This window comes from Cariama cristata, unplaced genomic scaffold (genome assembly GCF_000690535.1).
Source record: "Cariama cristata isolate BGI_N322 unplaced genomic scaffold, ASM69053v1 scaffold3066, whole genome shotgun sequence".
In the NCBI taxonomy this organism is placed as follows: domain Eukaryota; kingdom Metazoa; phylum Chordata; class Aves; order Cariamiformes; family Cariamidae; genus Cariama; species Cariama cristata.
The window spans coordinates 84,362-103,560 of record NW_009623658.1 but is presented as its reverse complement, the minus strand read 5'-3'; the positions used below and the strand labels follow the sequence as shown (position 1 = coordinate 103,560).

Genomic DNA, 19,199 nt, shown 5'->3' with positions numbered 1-19,199 from the left:
TTTGTTTTCTTTTAGAGTCAGAAAGGAAAATAACATTAGTGCCTTATCGTGTAAGAAATAGCCATCTGACTTGTGTCTGCAAGATGGATGCTAACCATAGCCTTTGTGAGAAATGGACTGCCACATCAGATCATCTTTCCAAGCTGGCTCAGAAATACGAGGAAGGCACAAGATTTGTGTTTGATCTCCCTGTCTGGTATTTCCCTTACACTCGTCTTGGCTGTGAGGGAAACTCTGCTGTTTAGGAAACTTTCTCTGTTCAGCAAGATGTCTTAAAAAGTCTGACAAAGGCTTTGTGCTAACGTCTGAAACACTAAAACTATTCTTTTTCTCGGGTGAAGAACTCGTCCATGTTTGAGAGCTATTTTGAGCATTGCGATACTTGTTATGGGAATATGTTTGGATAGTACTGTCTATGTATAGCTTTGTTCCTGTCCATTTGCTATGTTTCCATGTCTCGTTGTCATCAAACGCCTGATAATATCTTGTTGGTAGAAAAAAAACAGTGAGTGTAGATCAGCTGTGTTCAAATTCTTCCTCCAGAAAAGCTGTGGTCTTAATGAGCATGAGCCTGTGAAACTGAGATGAAGGATCTTTGAGTACTTCTTTATGGGAACACTGTGATACACGATAGCCTTACTCACCTGCTTTCTCTCTTCTGTGCCTGTAATTTTTGTGGGTGTTTGCTGAGGCTGCCTATGCTTACGGAAATAGAGAAAAGTTCATTAGCGGGGTCTTGGGAGGCTGTCCTGTCCCATTTCTCGCTCAAAGCGGGGCTGTTCCTCGCACTGGCTCAGGATGCCCTTGGCTTTGGAAACCTGCAAGGATGGAGAACCCAGAGCCTCTTTGGCCCCTCTTCCAGTGCTGCCATCAGCTCCCTGTTGCAGCCTTGTCCTGAATGCCCACCTTCAACATCCGTATAGATTGTATGGTATCCCGTTTCCTTTGCTGTCTCATAAATAACACTGTTTGAACGGTGTTGCCAGTGAGTGGAGGTATGTCATGGGTCTTCCATGGACCTCTTAAAGATGAGTATCTTGGGGTTGCATAATTGTATCTGACTGTAGCTCCCGGATTTTCACCCACTTTTAACTACCAGATTTTTTTGGTTTTGTTTAAAAGACTGATTTAAGAATTCATATCTACAAAAGGGTTTTGACATTTTTAAGCAAAGAAGATGAAAGTGGTTTGTGAAGGAAGGAGGAAAACTCACTACTTTGCCTTCCAAAACAAACCAAAACAAAGCCAGACAAAGCAAATGTGTTGCCTTAAAAAAAATCCCTGCTGCCTCTCTGCATTTACTGGATATTAAATTGCAAAATTTAACATAGAAATAGCCCTCTTTGAGGAGAACTGGTTTTGAGTTTTCCACTGAGGAACTGGTTTTGATTGAAGTAAGAGACTGGAAATTCACATAGTGTATACAAGCGGTATAATTTGCTCCCATTTTCTTCTTAAGGCAGACAGTTAAGGAAAACTCTTTGTAGGATGTATTTCCCTGCCATACGTGCTATACAAAAAGAGGGAGGAGAACAGCAGGGGTCTGCTTTCTGCCTTCCCAGAAGAACACATAACTGCGCACACCCTTCCCTCTTTCAGACGATGTATCTTGTGAAGCACCGCAGGGACGATTTGTATTCAATAGGGATGTATGTGAGCTCTCCCATTAAAAAAGTTAACGAACTCAGCATACTTGAGAGTTTCGCTTGAAGCATCGGGGTGTTTGGCAGGGTCGGGAACGTGATGAGTAAGACAAACCATGCGAGATGTCATGGCAATCCCTGCCAATCCAAGGGATGGAGTTTTTCATGCAAACCTTTGTGCACCTTTAGTGGCCCAGCACCAGAACAAGCTCAGTGTCTGGGGTGGGCTGGGGGGTTGGCAGGGTAAGTGTTATTTCGGGGTGGAAGCTGGTACCCTTTGGATCCAAGGCGCGTGGCTACTCAAAGTCTACTTGAAAGCTTTAAATCCCTTGCAAAAAATAGATGGAAAGCACAAAATTAAGGATGCATTCCATATTTGTTTGACAGATGAAATACGATCAGTGAGGCCACCATGCCTATGTGTTTAATAAGATGAATACAAGAGAAAACAATGCAACTTCCAATCGTAAAAAGATCTTTTTCTAATTGCTTTGTAGGTGGTCTTTGAGGCTTTGCACAATCTGGAGCCTCGTGGGTATGTTGTCGGATGGATCATTGCCATCAGTTTGCTGGTGGGAATTCTCATCTTCCTGTTGCTGGCTGTGCTCTTATGGAAGGTAAGGTAACAGATGCAACATAAACACCAAGGCTAGTTCCACGAAAAAAAGCTTATATTTATCCTTACATTTAACATCCATTTGCTTTAGGAACTAAATAATTGTCCACTCTATTACAGAAGCCCTCGACCAGCGAAACTGTTTTCATATCTAGGCTTTTGTGAAGGACAGAGACAGTCATGCTGTAGAGAAGAAGTGGAAAAGTGGATTTTTTTTTTTTTTTTTTTTCCTTTTTAAGGCCTGATTTTTAAAAGTTGAAACCTCTGATACTATTTCAGGATAAAGGAAGATCCCTTTTAGAAACCTACTGTTATGTCACACTTAGATAGTTGGTATATCTCTGTCGTTTCCTGATGACTGAGGCTCACTGATTTCAACAGGGCTTCCTGAAAATCAGGTCAACTTTGCTTGACCAGCTAAAAGATTAGGTGCATGCCTAGCAAAGACCAGTCGGTAGCTACTGTTTTTAAGAGGTAAACTCCTGGAGGAGAGGAGTATCTGGCAATAAATTCTTCAGATCACTCGAAGAGTTCCAGATGAGTAAAACACATTACCAGAGCAAGAAGCACCCCGACCTGTTAAAAGCCAGCCTTCACACCATCTCTGATAAGGTACAGTTCTTATACCCAGGCACTGTTACATGATAAAACTGGACTGATGCTGACACTTAGCAGCAGCCGTCTGGTGTGGTAAATATGAAGGGTAAGGAGCTTCAAGTGTTTTCATTCCTCAGTTGCCTGTTACCAATCCATAAATTTAAAAGGCCACGGTCAAGGTCAGGGACTGTCTTTGAGAGAAGTAAATCTCAAATGCATACACGGGAACAAGTCCAACCTTACTTTGCTTCCCGTGGCAGAGGTCCAGCAGCCTGATTCGCACTGTTTAGCAGCATGTGTGCTGCGGGCTCTGCTCGCCGGCTGTGCCGGGACGGGAGGTCGCAGCCCTAATGTGCTGCGAAAGGACAGAGCGCTGCAGGTCGCCAGGCTGTAAAATGGATTTACAAACCTGGGCCAAAAACTGTCCGTGCAGTTCTTACTATAGATTATACAAATGTGTGTGTAGCTGCGTTATAGATTACACATCTACTTCATAGATTATATAAATTTTATACAGGTTATAGATTTATAGTATTTTTGTAGTCAGTTTTGAAGATTTTTAAGCTTATGCTAACCAGGTCAAAATTGACTACGCTTTCCATTTGGAAAACAATGTTTGACCGCAGTCTAGAATATCTCATAACTCCTGTTTTTCTGGCGTGCGGGACATGCTTTTCTTTCTGTAGCAGAAAGGAGGGGGGGAGGAAGTCTGTGCAATTAAGATGGCAGAATAACCGTGAGAATGGAAAAATGTGAGGTTGGAAGAGGCTCAGGATTTATGTCCCAATGACACACGGTTTTGAAAAAGGAGTTACTGCTGCCGATACCTGTATGACTGATTTCATATGGCTCGTTTCCTGAAGGTAAAAAGGCACTAGATGAACTGTTTGAAAACGTGCAAGATAAGAGGAATAGCACCTTTCACTGTGAGTCTCCGTGAGAATCTGACATGAGTTCAATTCTTGATCTCTACTAGAATTAATATGGTCCTTTGCTTCCTGACTTAATCTTGAGACTTGAGCTCTTTTAAATTTTATAGGGACCATTCAAGTACACATGAAGAAGCTGCTATTTTCTTGCATGTAAGCCCTGAAGCAAATTCTGAGTGACAGCAAGAAATAATTATAACTGACACCAGGCTTATCTAGCCCTTTCTGCATGCAGATGTTAAACTGCTGAGGCAAAGGAAGGTCAGATGCCTTGCCCAGAGTCCTGTGGCCGAGATGGCAAGTAAAAGCCAGGCTTTGTCAGCTGCACTCCAGTGCTTTATCCATGGAGTTGCATGACTACTAAAGGAACCGATAACCCAAGGTTTTGTTTTAGAGCAAAGTGGTTAAAGGGGGGAACTGCCAGTATTTTCATTTAGTTTGGAACATAAATATACATAAGTAATACTTTGCACTCACTAGTTGCTATATTTATTAAAGTTACTGGCAATATTAAAGTTGTCTGAGATAAAACTGACATGGGAAAATTGCAGTCTTACAGAGGAATCTTAATTGTCTGATTGTAAATATTTGTTAGACAAAATTGGCCAAGTATATCCTACAGTCATTCCTAAATTTTGTGTGTGAAGAAGTCAAAAGAGCCCTTATATTAGAAGCGTTCTAGTCTTTAACTATGGACTGAAGAAACAGACTTGAATTAGATGGAGTTTTGGGCATCTTAGTGAGAACTAGAAATGACCCAGGTTTTAGCACTAGAGTATAAGCTAAATTGTATTTTTATTAAGAAATTAATTAGCGCTAAACTGTGGTCCTGGAAGGCAGCTGCTTACATAAAAGAGCGCAGGAGCTGGAGCAAACTCTTTATAAGGGAACTGCGCACTGGCAGCAGTGCAGGGCTTGCTGGCAGCGGCTGTGTCTCAGTCCTGCGTGGAAGGTAAATCAGCAGGGAGTGGTGCAACATGATGGATAAATCCTCAAACACACCGGTATTTTGCGGATGGAGTAAATGGCTCCTTAAAGTTGCAGAAAAATGTTAGAATAGGTGTAAATATTTGGCGTTATACGCTGCTGGAATTAATAGCGTTAGCAGGAGTGAGATCTCAGGGACATTCCAGCCCCAGATCCTATTTTGAAGCAGAATAAGGTTACTGTGCATACAATAAGATGAGGATGGTAATTATTTCATTATTTGTAGATCTAAAATTGCACAGTTTAGATAGATCATGTCAAGGGAAGTGATGTTAAATGCCTGGTTGTTTCACTTCAAATAAAAACTTATTTATTCACATGCAAGAGCACAGCCATGTTCATACATACATAACAAGCTTTTTAGCATAAGCTCAATCAGTTTTTGACTGGCTTTGATTCTCTGTTTATTTTAGTATTTCACGTAGACACCGTGTTTCCTCTGGTTTAAGTGTGTGCAGATGCAGAGGGAGGTGAGCAGCTTTTCCCTGACTTCCACAAGATGCCATGCGTAAGGCAGACTGGCAAGAGTTGCCCCATTTTTGCTTATTTTTATTGAATAGCCCAGTTTTACCCTGACACTTGTGGCTATTTGTATCTTGTTCATCCGCTCCGGATGCCTTTGTGGAGGCATCCACGATGACGTACTCCCACTCTTGCCGGTTCCTCTGCGGCGCAGCTCGCTCTTCCCCACTTGCACCTCGCCGGCGGTCTCCCACGTACAAGAGGAGCAGGAGGGGCTCTTGCGCCGTTGCCCACAGCAATACATCTTGCTCTTTACTGCAGAGGTTGGCCTGCACCTCTTTGGTGGCCTCCAGACGCTTGTGGAGCAGGGGAGGAGGTCGCTTTGCTTCAGGCCAACTACCCACGTGCGAGAGGAACCCGCGGTTTCACAAGCGCTGGCAGTAGTTCAGGAGGGAAAGGCGGTCACGGCTGGATTATTTTGGGAAGTGCTGTCCCACACATGCTTCCCTCAGCCGTCAGAACTGCAGCTGGGCGCGGGGACAAGGTCCTCTTTGGGTATAGTGGATTTACATAAACCAGGGGAGAATTGGCCTGTACCATGCAAATAAAAAACTGCAGCGTGATACAACACCATAAATATTCTATTTATCATAATAGTGCTTTACAATACTGCAGATCGAAGTTTCTGTATTTGAACTGGCTTGAGTTGTGGAGTGAATTATTCAATCCGTATCATCAAATGCACAGAAAGGAAAAAAAAAAAATAATATTGTTTGTGCCCAGGCGATATCAAAGAAGGGATGTACAAGTGAAGACCATACTGGATATTTGGGCAGCTGAGTGATCTGTGGAACCAGTTGTGGAAGTGATTTGCAAAACAAAGATTATTTTTTTTTTTTTAATATTCATTGCAGTAACATCATTGTGTTTCTTTGTGGCATGTTTAACACAGGAGCTGGACTTTTATCTAAACCTGTTTATCTAGACATTAAGCTTCTTTCTGAACTGAGCCTATCCCTGTGGTATCCAAGCTCCGACTTGTGTAAAATGAAGTTTCTAGCACTGTTTTATAGCTTTTGGATTCCTGGGGCAAATAATTGATCTCTGGGTGTCCCTTATGTAATAAGACACTCTTCTGCTCCAAACCTTGGATTTTCGGCAGGATTGCAGAGAGGAGAAGGAGAAGCAGAATAGCACCCACGTATGTTGGGTTTTGATTAGCTAGAGGGTTCCTGCTCTTCAGTACGTGCTAGACAGACCATTTTTGCCCTTTGTCTTAAAATGACAGTTTGGAGACTTTTTTTTTTAAGTTTTAGGAGAAATATTGTGAAGATGCTTCTGTCTACTGAGCTGAGTTAGTGTGCAGGCTTTGAACTGGCTTTTTCCAATAGGAAGCATGAATTCTACCAAGTGCTGGACTTGCAAAAATCCTCATTTAAGCAGAGACTGTTTGCTAGCACTGCTTTAAGGGACAAACTTTGAAATATAAAGCTTTTGTTATGAAATATGATGTTTAAAAAAAGGCCAGACAAACCCAAGCAGGTTTTTCAAAGGTGTATTTGATCTTCTTACTTTGAGAAGCCTTATGACTTCTTTTCTGTGACTGCACAAGTGTCTTTGGAAGAACATTAGTATTCCCCTCCATGCAGTAGTTCCCATTGCCTCACATGTTGTTTCAGCATTCAGAAAATATCTGAAGCTAACCAAGGCTAAAGCTAACTTGAAATCCACCTATGTAGCAAAAACCACTGTTTTCCCCTTTTTGGAAGGAGATGCTTTCCCTTACTTAGGGCCTCAAACATTAAGTCTTTTTACAATGGGCCAAAACATACAGCTTACCATTTGCCAGCAGACGAAAAAGAAAAACCAAACCTCTGCACTTAACTCTTTGCCAGTGGTTGCTGTGCATCCTATGTTACAAGCCCAAAACATATTTTCTCTCCCTTTTATCTACAGCTCAGGTGGCAGAGTCCTGACCAGTTCTTCTACCAACTCCCTTTCCTGGTGGCCAGGTTTTGGAGTAGTAGCACTGTAATTAAAGAAAACTGCCTTTGGTTTTTGTGGTGGGTTTTTTTTTTTTTTTTTTTCCTTCCCCATGGAGGTGCACAGGCACATACAGTTATGGCACAAAACCCTCTTTGGATTTCAGCGTAGGGGAGAAGTCTGACTTTTATATGTAATGTTTCCTCTTTATATAGTTATCTATAATCTATCTATCTATCTATCTATCTGTAATCTATTTTTATAAATAATCTTTCCAGAAAGAACACTGTTCATTTAAAAAAGTCTCCCAAGTGGGTATCACCCACCCATTATCACAGCTGTATAGCTTCAAATGTTGACTTTAGAGACGGGGAAAAAGAAACCTGTTGAAACTGAGTGGTCTTTCATATCTTTGATGAAAGTTGTTGTGCCTATTCAGAGTTCACGTGCTTCTTCCTTTCTGTACGTATAATTCCAAAAAATAAACCATTAATTACTATGGTGAGGCTTTAAAATTAAGAACCGTAATTGATGTTCGGATAAACGAGACAGTTGGCTCAACTTGCTGTGAGAGCACTTACTAGGGGCTAGTGATGGGAAGGGTGGATTTCACAGCTCACAAAGGTTTTCCCTGTGGAGATGTAGATGGACTTGTTAAGAGAAGTCTATAGTTCTCCTTTTTCTTTCTTTTTTTTTCCTTCTCCACCATCTTTCCTCAGTTTAAAACCATGTCAACACTAGTTTCTCACACTTTCTTCCAAGTTCCTGCTCAGCTTTGTCCTCTCATTTTTCAGCTTGTCTCACTTATTAAAAGCACGATCCCTACCTGTAGGATCTATATAACCCATACCTGTCCTGTCTGTCCATCAAAACTGAAAAAACAGTGACATTATTTGTGTTCTCTGAAATTTCTCTTTCTGTAGTCCTCAAATCATTGCATTCTGTAGAGTTTTTCTGATAAAATTTTTGGTTTGTTACTTTTGTTACCTGTTTATTAGTTGCTTCAAGTAAGTTGTTATTTGCTGTCTCGTTTGTAGACTTCTCAGGGGTACTATTTTTTTGACACAGATTCTAGGTTCAGTTGGCCTAGAATTAGGCTTTTTCAATGTTATCCTGTTATAAAAATGCAGTCAAGTGATAATTAACTTCTGTGATTCAAAACCATATTATCTCCCAAATGTGGATAGATCTTCATTATGTATAGCAGCTAGGAAACCTTGAGGAGGGAATGGGGCAGTGGCAGTGATTGGTAGTCTGTATAAATAATGATATTTTCACCAGGCAGAAGTTTGGTGGATCATTTGAAGTCTGCTTATTTTCCTAAAGAACAGCCAAACCTGTGTTAAATTATGTTTCCTTTTCTTGGACGAAAGTGAGCATCATAAAGTGTTTGGAGACCCTTGGCTTCCGAAGACCAAAAGGGTTTGTATTCCTGCAACAGTGACTCAAATGTTGGGTTTTCTACAGTAGATTATTCAGATTATTCAGGTGATTTGCTGTGCTTTTTGAATTCTGACTGAATGTTACAGGAAGATTGAGTTTGGGCATCTTTTATTTGTTCTTACACAAGTAAATGGTTAATGCTGCTGTCGTAGCCAAAACATTGCCTTCCCCAGTGAGTTTCTAGCTGCTCTGTAGTATTTGTTCACCACCCTCAAGAGCAAGGTTGGCAACATTTCAGTGGTGGTGTGTGTCCAGTACTTGTGAAATGCCTTTGTTATCTTTCCCGATAAAATGAACGATGTCAATGTACAACAATAATGTTGTGGCTGAACGTTCTCTCTGGTCTCAGTGTCCTCCAAATGGGAGCTGTGCATGCCAGAGCATCACAGCCATTGCGGCTATGTTGCTCTCATCCTGGCATCGTGTGAACAAATTGAATCCACTGGCAAGAGAGAGGGCGGGGTTGTGGTTCAGAACGTCTTTCTGAAAAGAAGGAAGATAGCCATCATTTTCAGGAGCCCAAACCAGAAAAAGAATGTATGTGTAGACTGAAAAATTGCAAATAAGTACCTAGGGTTCCAAGGTTCCTCACTGCTGGAACACAACATGTGTGTTTTTTGGAAGTTGTTAGCATCCCTCCGACCCAAATGCCAGTAACAGAGAAAATGTGACTGACTCAGTCTGAATTTTCTCTTTAGGCTTGGTGTCACAGTGGGAAAGGCTATGTTATGACTTGCACCAGCCACAGCCATCTTCTCCTGGTTTGGCTAAACCCATGAAAGTAACTTACTCTGATAATTATGGACATAGTACAACTTTCATTCAAATATTTTTGGCAGGTCAAATATATCAAAATATGATTGTAAAGCTACTTTTTATTGATTCCAGAAATAGTCTAATGTTTAGTCTCTGGTTTTCAAACAAAGCCAGAAATATTTCAGTAGTTTTTCTTTTTTAACTTTGGAGAGGAAATGGAAAATATGGATTGAGATATGTCTTAAATTAATTGCACTTACAGGAACAATATGTCTAATTACTGTCCTATTCCCTGCTGAGATTTAAGAAATCAGTATATAGTAATTTGTCCAGACATATCTGCAGTAGACATTGTGTTCTTTCTCATTTTCGAGGCTGATAATCAGAGATGAACTTTGGATGAAGGCTGTGTTCATTCTATGACTTTTTAAAAAATAAACTACTTAGTAAAATTTTGCAATAGGAGAAAAATCTTTAAACTCTTCGGAAGTGTTTATAAGTTTTAATGTTGGCTAATTTACAAGTATACTGGTAACATCTGTCGTCCTGCAAGAAGTTCATGCTTTCGTTAAACCCAAGTTACCAGAACTCAGCACTGAAAGATCTTTAAAAGTCTAGTCACTGGAGTTCTGTTCATTTCTAAAGTACTGTAAGTACTAAGTCTTTAACAAAACATATTGTGTATGCACAAATGAGTCAAACGCTAGATGAATGAGTCTTGTCTGAGGCAGACTAGGTCAGACCTACATGGTAAAGGTATTCCAAGGGCAGACACCAGAACTACCAGTTTTATTGACCTTTGAGATAGACATAAAGCATTTGGTTAAATTAATAGTTTGTTTAATGACCACTTGAGCTAAGTTTATGAATTGACTGACTGTCCTTAGCAAAAAAAAAAGAGCACTTAATTTTTTTCTTATTATTTCAACATTATGAAGTAACTGCCTAATAAAATGTGTCTTTAAAAACTATGCTTGTTTTACTACTACAGCATGTAAGCTAAATTTCCTTCTAAAATCTATGGAGGACTAGAGACCTTCACCCTAGGTACCAACAGTATTAGCTTAAATCAGTTAGCCAGGCTATATGAAAGTAACTTAAAAGTTTAGCACAATTTTGTGTATGTTGCTAATTCTTTTCTGCCATAGCAATGTCTATCTGTTGCAATACATTGGGATCAGATACAGATGCTAGGTAGCAAATTCCTCCATAGTAGCTAAACAAGGTGTTTGTAGAGGAGAACTTATCTTTGAGCAAGCTGCTGAACTTCTCTTTGCTTCTGTTCCCCAGCTACGTAAGTATATATAGCATTGTGTGTATATACAAATATATATATTGTATGTGTATACACACACACCAGTCACTTGTGGAATGGTGATGTTTGAAGCATATGTATTTATTTTCTTGTACGTGTTTCATGGAGCAAATGAGGACCTACATTACAGGAAAGTTAAGGGATTTGCCTCTCAAAAAGTCAATGAAAGACTGAATAATCAAAGCCAGACCACTGAAGCCCTCCTGAGCTTACCTTAGCCACACTGTCATCCTTCCTCCTAACTATACAGTTTCTCCTTTAACTACAGGCAGGATGTGTGGTTGCTTTCCAAACATGCCTTTTCCTCACTGGGGTCCCAGGCGGTGGCGGTTGGCCAGTCCTCTCTGGAAAAGCTGATATACAATATCTGTTCGTGACCCCTTCGTACTGTGGCAAGGGTCCTTTAATTGGGAGGAAGGAAATGGTACATCCTCTTGGAGCTGGTGGCTTGCCAGAATTATCCAGGGCCATGCGAACCCAAGTGCAAAGTATTTTTTCCTAACTTCCTGGCAATAGTAAAGCGAGATGTACTTAATAGTTGGTGATCGATCTCTGCGTGGGGAAACGCTCTGTGCTTCCAATCTCAGCAGCACTGCTTTGCTGCCCTGCCAATGGTGGCATCTTCCTTGATGTGAGGTTCCTGACCCCGCTTTGAACCATGATTAGCTGCATGTTTTTCTAGCTGTGGTACTGTTTATGAGAAGGGAGACGTACCCAAGGGGCGCACACCCAAAAAAGGTGAGGAGAAGGGTAAATTAATCCTATCTGAAGCACCATGAGGTGAATGGCTCTGGACCTCTGCCTAGATTAAAGGGATGTGGCAGTAAAAGATTCGTGATATAAGTCCAGATTGTTCACCAGATATGTATGGCTGAGTAGTGCTTACAGTAGATGAAGAAACGGTGTAATAGAGGAAAGACAGCCTGTGATTAAGGCAGTGAACCCAAAGTATCTTGTCAAAACCTAGTTCAATGGGAGATTTTTTTTCAGTCTGCAGGACATGTTGGCTAAATGTTTATACTTTCAGAGTTTAGAAAAATATAAATTCAAGTAGTCCAATGATAAGCCTTTGGATGTGCAGAAAATAGCAGCAGAAAAGAAGACAATAATTTATTGTGATGTTAATTCAGCACTTTGAAATCACTTTGAAGTTTTCAGTCTGAGTGCTTGAAGAATGCGATTTTATGCAAATGTTGTTAGATATGACTTATCTGTGATTTTAAAGGGTTTTAAACCTGGTATGACAGCTAAAGGGAGTGTTGTGAGCTAGTGGAAGAGACTTTAAGTACTCAAGATTGAATAGAGGACTTGACAGTGCTGTTGCATGGCAAGAAATAACTTCACGATAACAGGTGTAATTCCCCAGCCTACAACACAGATTTTCTGTTGTTTTATTGTTCAGTTTTGCCAGGAACATGCTTTCTGCTCAGCATACACTGTAGATGGCAGTAAGGTTATGCTAGAAAAGGGTACGTGGGCTGGAATAACGAAATTAAAGGATGTGGGTAAAACCTATGGATGCGTTCAGGTTTTCAATCTATGCCACCTATTTATAGCAGCTCTGATACTTGCTTGAAGCACCTCCAGAAAAGACTGGTTATCGCTTGTCACTTCTGGTAAAGACCAGGCCAGCTTTTTCTTTCCATTTTGTTTGGTTCTGCCTGAATTTGTTTGGACTTGTTGAAGAGCAAGCAGACATCTTTGCAGTTTATCGTGGCAGATGTGAAACGTGACAGTTTGTGGACTCGCAGACAATTCAGATGCTTTCTCGTTTCCCTGGCGTGGGACGTGAATCCATTGTGAGTGACACTGATAGCGCCAGGATTTCGGGACTGTCCCTGTATTCCTAAAGTCTTCAGTGGCCCTCTTTCTCCTCTGTGTTTGCACACAGAAGGAACAAAGTAGGACATGGTGCCCTTGGCGTAGCAGTTCCCCTCCGGTGAGGTCTGCCAGGGTTAAGAGTAAAGCACGGTGCATGCTGAGCAGCATCCCGCTCCTGAGACCTTTCCTTCAGCCACACTGACCCGAAAGGCCCATAACTCAAGAGGGCTCCTCAGCCTTCCCAAACAATTTTCACCTAGCTCTGAAATGCTGACTGCAGTTCACTTTTCTCATTTCCTGCATTGTCTTTGGTGGCTGATGCCTCTTCTGTCATTATAATCCTCCAGCTTCCCACGGTACTGTCTCCTTGCCTCCTGTACATATGTTCTCATGAGTGCCTTCCCCAGGCAGAGGTTTATTGATCAAAATATTGTCATCAGTCCTTTCCCTGGATGAGGGGGTATGAACTCACCGATTGCATGATGGAGTCACAGCTCTAGACTTAGGTATTATATTCCTTTGCCATATACATACATCTTTAGGTGTGCACACACCCAGGTACATATGCCTGTATATATGGAAAGCAAAGTCTGGGAGAACTGAACAATGTTAGAGATTCATTGCTCATGAGACACGGATTGGAGACCGTTGGCCCACTGTAAAGACCCATTCCACAAATGAGATCACAGCAATAGTCCTGTTAAAGCTGAGGATTTCTCCTTAAGTTCCCTTAAGGGCTTTGCATGAGCCACAGAAAAGAGATCTTCTATATACTCAGCCCCATGTCACATCAATTCTCCTACTTTGATCCAAATTCCCTTCTCCTTATTACCCCTGTGTCTCCTCACTGTACGTTAAATTCACTTGTTCTCTCCAGCTTGCCACAGGCACTTATCAGCCCTCACCATATGGGTTAATATTGCTGTAATTTTTAATGAAATCAGTTTATTGTAAGGAGACGGATATGTGGGTTGTGTGGTCTCTTGTGAGACAATGACTGTGTTGTGATTTCTTCATGGCCATTACCAAAAAAAACCCTTTCTGGTGATTACAGGGACTCTGTCACGCTAAGTGGAAATACGCGGTGTTAACATTAAGGAAAAGTATCCCATAAGAAAGCATGTCCTTGCCTTTCAGGGATGGGAAATATATCTAAGCCCTGACCACTGTCTAAAAAAAAAAAAACACCAACAACCAAACCACCTTAAGGTCTAGTTTCTCTTTTTGCTTGCACTTAAATCAAGTCCTCTACATAATTTTAGATTATCCACATCATTTACAGCAAGTAAACATATATAGCTTCATAGTGGAATCACCTCTAGATGTAGGATTTCATGCTTCATCAATATTTATTACAGTCTTCAGCTCACTTTTTTGCTCTACTCGAAAGTTATACAAAAGCGTTCTGTATCCAGTAACAAAACAGTAAAATACCAAACTATCATAACCAACTTTTAAAGATAATTCCTGAAGCAGATGTTCACAAACAGACAATTTTTATTAAAATAACAGTGGGAAGGAGTTTGCTTTTGTTTGTTTGGCCCTCAAGGAAATTAAAAAGCCTTTCTATAATTTTGATTATAACTTTAAGAGAGGATTTTATTGTACCAAGGATGTGGTTGCATGAAGGATGGAAACCTTAAGGGTTTAAAACCTGTTTTTAAAAGCTACAAATTGAACTTCTCTTGTTAATCTCAGGAAACAAAGTCCTATGGCAATTTTCTTTTCTAATGTGCAGAACGTGTAGGTCTGGTATAAAAACTGATAATACAAAAATGGCACACACTTCTTCAACACATCTGCTCCCTGAGCAAGTGTAAAGAGTATCTGGAGATTCCTGTCACTAAAATAAGTACCTACGATTAATCCTACTGAGGCAGAACAGCAGAGGAGTAGTAGGTTCTTACACCTGGGTGTTTTGGTTTGTTTTTCATTATCAATAAAATAATTCACTTCCATTTTAGACTATGAAAATCTAGGGAAACTTTTGCTGTTGGCTTCAAGTCTCCATTGAGCAGAAGTATGTTGGCATTAATGGTGAAATTTTACTGGGATTTTATAATGGTGCTATCTTGAGGATGTCTTCTCAAAATACATCCTTTGCACTGGTATAGCTTGTAGATACAAGTACAAAAATTACTAGTAATGATATTTTTCTGCTAAAGAAAGAACTTGATCTGACTTCTAGAGCAAGTTTGAAGAATAGGGAACTAGAGAAACTCTTTAATTCTCTTTCTCTGAATCCTTGCGTACACTGTTCTGCAAGGTGCTAGGAGGCGAGGGAGACATGGCCCTCCAAAATGCAACAGTGTCCCTTTTGTGAGGTGGTTTTTCAGAACAGAACCACCATTATCCATGCATTTGCATGTATTGAGATAAAGCTTTGCTTACGATAGATGGGAAAGAAACTATGTCCGTAGTCTGTGCACAAGACTACGAGCACATGACTTTTAAGATCTAATTCCAGTTATTTGTGGGGGCCTCCGGAAGGTCATAGGACCTCTGTAAAATTGAGATGGTAGGCATTTGTGTGCATGTCTACCTATTGTGTATTTATAAAGCGGTTGTAGGCGTGCGTGTAATGTACATCTATGCACTCAGCTGGGTATACCTATCTCTAGATTAAAAGCATGCCCCAGGGCTGTGGTCCACAGTTACCCCAAAAGGGGGCTTGTTAGACCACGTTACAGCTTCTGTGTCCTTTGCACAGAAGTCGAGCAGCAGAGGTGAGGGGTGGTGAGCAGATGGTGTGTGTCAGGTCTCGTGCTGAATTCAGGACGTAGTTGGGGACACTGGCAGGGACCTGGACTTTCGGGAGCTCTGGTGGAGAAGCACCCTCAGCAGTTTGAACAAGCTGCCTTTCAGACCCCTGTGAGTTGAAGTGTACTTGAAGAAAATTAAAGTTGCTAAAGAACTGAAATTAAAAAGCTCAACTTAGCCTGCACAAAATATTCTTACATATAGCCAATTTGGGAATAAAGGATGGCAATAACTGGTTGATAAAGGAACACTGAAGCATCGTGTTTTACCCAGCAGGAGTAAGAAAACATGTTTAGAGTGCTATGAGTTACATAAATGTTTAATTATGATGAACAAAATATTGATTCAGTGGTCTCAATAGTGTACTGCTAAGTTTGAGGAGTTATTCTTGAGTGCTTACCAAAGTCTGTTATTAAAATAATTTTTGTTTATTGGAAAGACTTAAAAAAACAGAGATATGAGACGTTTTTATCCAAACAGAAATGAAAACCACTTATATTTCTTTAAGTACAAGAATTTAGGAAACAAAAAGATAGGCAAAAGTGATTATCAGCCCTGCAGCATCTTGAAAGCTTGTTGGAGGAGTTATTTTTGATGCCTTGCATTTTGTTGGGTCAGGTTTGTATTTTGCGTTCTGAGCTGCAGATTACACAACTGGTAGCAATGGGACAAGGGAAATCATTTAACAGAAAGTGGAGTCTGTAGCTGTTGTCTTCCTCCAAAGCATCTTAATTAAGTGATCCTTAAATAGAAAATCTGAGACCTGGACTTAGAGTGATTACCAGCAGGAAGAGAAGTACCTGTGGTTGCCCAGGGGTGGGTTGATACTTCTGGAGACGGGTACGGCAAAATGGCAGCAGAGCTCTTGAGAACGGTGGTGGAGCACCTGCGAGGGACGAGAGACCGTGCTGGCTTTTCTGGAAGAGGGTTTCTTACAAAAAAGGCTGATAGTTGGAATTTGGGTGCTGGGAGATGGGTGTAATCTATTCCTCTCATCTCTGCCGTTTTGTGCAGTCGTGGACACTGAGAGCACAGTTCATAAAACTCTGGCAGCATGTACTGAGGACCCAGGTGCTAGCCTGGCTTTAGGTTCAGATCCAAATTTTGCGTTAGTCTTTATTTGAAACCAATAAACCTGTATCTGCCTCTTCTAGTCTGTGTTTATTAGAAATACCTTTCTGTGCGTTTTTAAAAAAAATCATGTTTCATATAAGAGGACTCTTCCCCGAGAGTGGTTCATCTATAAGGAGCAGAGTACTCGTGAAGATTTTGGGACCCAGTTTGATCTCATTTATGTTAACGTAAACAAGGAGCTATGATTCCAGGTTGGCACTAGGAGAAATTAGATATTAACACCTGTGGTATTTTTTTCTGCACACTGTTTTCTGACAAAGTAAGTTTCAATTTAATGATACTGTTACTTACCACTGTCATATCTTCTTGATTTGCAGATGGGCTTCTTCCGCCGGAGGTACAAAGAAATTATTGAGGCCGAAAAGAGCAGAAAGGAGAATGAAGATAGTTGGGACTGGGTCCAGAAAAATCAATGAACTGCCTGTGAAAACTTAAAGCCCAGTCATGTGACATGCGCTTGCTAGCCTGTAGGTCCTGCTCTCGTATCTTCCATATGTGGAAGAAGGAATCTTCTCCAGATTTTTCGGAGACCCCATGGATGCTGTGTCTTTATCACTCCAGCAAGCTAGGGAACATATCCTGAGGCAACCACTGCGGCCATGTCAGGTGACTGGAGCGATTTACACTTCATTTAAGAGCTGAACTTTGAACTTTGGTAACCAAGCTGCAGTGCAGAGCAATATTTATGAATCCAACTATGTGGTATACCCTCAGGGGAAGACTGTTACCTAAAAATATTTTTTATGAATATAAGCTTTTTATATTGATTATGTCTTTATATTTGTATCAATGTTTTATAGTTTCTATTGAATAGCTATATAGTTCACTCAAGCACTGATATCTGGCTAAATCCTTGGAAATACATATATGTATATATAAATCCTATTGTACTTTTAAACTTCAATGCAAGAGAGAAAAGAGAGATTTGTGGATAAAAGTAGCTGAAATCCTCATATGCTTAATTCACAAGGCTTGGTAATGTTGTATGTAGACCGTTTAATGGCAATAAGCCAAAGTCTTTTCACTATCTCTTTTTTTGAGTTGAATTTGGTGTTTGATTTATAAACTAAAGAACCTAAAGTATGACACAGATGTAGTCTTCTGTTTCTGAGTCTATCCTTTACTGGCCTGAAGGAGAGAGGATGAAAACGCTTGCTTGGTGACATGTAGCAAGACTTGTAGCTTGCTTTGGCTCACTGAAGAAAGCGTCACAGAATATTTTCCTCTGGGAAGTTTTCTCTTGCAGTCTCTAGTACTTTGATGATAGGACTGTACAGTTGAGATACCAGAAGGATATAATTGGACCAACCACTATGGTGTTGACAAATTCCTTGGAATTAAAAAAATAAAAGAAATGGAGCAATATTAATGTTAAGAAGGGTGGTTTTTAAGCTACTGTTAATTATTGTGATCTGTGGCTATCAAGTGATAAATTGCTACAAGCTATGAGCGTTTTGCCTGCCTTGTGAGTTTTATACATGAGTCATGAGTTTGTTTATATGATAATTTTAAGAGAGACAAGTAGATGCAAGGGTTCAAATGTTTGGGTCTTTGGATCTTGAGATTCCCTGTCTGGGTGTTCCAAGTACCGAATGTCATCCTTCCTCAATCATTAAGAAGGAAATTTAGTCAAGGTGCAGATGTTACTGGATCTCAGATTGCCGCTTTGTTCACTGGTAATTGCTTAGCAAATCATTTGTTGAATTAGAAGAAACTTGGTTGTGATTAATTCAACCATGTTTCTTCAAAAAGTTCTTGGATTTCTGAATAGAAGTAGTGGAACTCTGTAAGACTTGGTTTTAGATTCTACTGGTACTTTGCACTTGTGTAAATAAGAAGTAAATGTCATGTTGATATAAAATCCAAATAAGGGAAAGAAGGATGGAGCTCTGTGGTAGGTGGTGAAGGAGAAACAAGAATGAATGGTTGCAGGATGTCTCCTTCCTTAAGGGTAAGGTAAAAGAACTGCTGGAAGTTTGGAAACTTGAATGCAGAGAATATCCAAGAAATCTGCTTGCAAACAGGTCTTATTCTTGCTCTTCCTTGCCAAATTCATTATAGCTTCCAATTTAAAAAAATTAACCGTGTCCATATTCCTGTTTGCTTTTTTCCGCCACTGGCATTAAGTGCCTGCTATTACTACAGTATTGATCAATTTTTATTAACTATCTGCACCCATTAGGCAGAAGATGGTTTTTAAGTGGATGAAGTGTATCGATTCCAACGTTTGACAAGAAAAGCTATTAGTCTATTCAATTATCTTTCTTAAAACAATCATTGGTGATTTGACAGATTTTGTATAACAAATGATCATTCAAGCCAGAATCTGAAAAAAAAAACCTGCTAAGGCGAAATCCTGTTATAACCACATGTGGTGGACTGCAGATTCTTCATCAGAGTGCAAAAAACAGAAGGCTGATGGCCTTTGCACTGCTGTATTAGAGGCTATTGAATTCCTCACAGTGTGATATTTCTGACGTCAGTTTTGCTAGTATTTAAACCTGATGTAGCTATTTTTTCTGATGTTGAAAAATTCCTAAGTTAGGTGTGAGATCAATTCACAACTATGAATTGAATAAGGAGTGGCTTAAAACACTTGCTGAAAAAAGCAGTCTATTTATTTAGCTGTAAGAATTTTTAGTATCTGCCCTCTCTACAACTGCGCCCTCAAAAATTATTAAGAAGTAAATTTACTGAAAAAATAATTCAGGAGACAAGTGAAACTATTTGTGAATTTAACTGAATTTGAAAGT

General features: G+C 40.2%; 1 protein-coding gene across 1 annotated transcript in view; it reads left to right on the top strand.

Moving 5' to 3' along the window:
• LOC104163724 (integrin alpha-9-like) overlaps positions 1-17,778 on the top strand; it is a gene marked incomplete at its 5' end in the record, with an annotated part of 103,722 nt that extends 85,944 nt beyond the window's left edge. The window contains 2 exons of the mRNA XM_009702826.1: positions 2,141-2,260; positions 16,764-17,778. Coding sequence (XP_009701128.1) covers positions 2,141-2,260; positions 16,764-16,862 — 219 coding nt within the window. The remainder of the gene's footprint in view (positions 1-2,140; positions 2,261-16,763) is intronic.
• Positions 17,779-19,199: the final 1,421 nt, after the last annotated feature.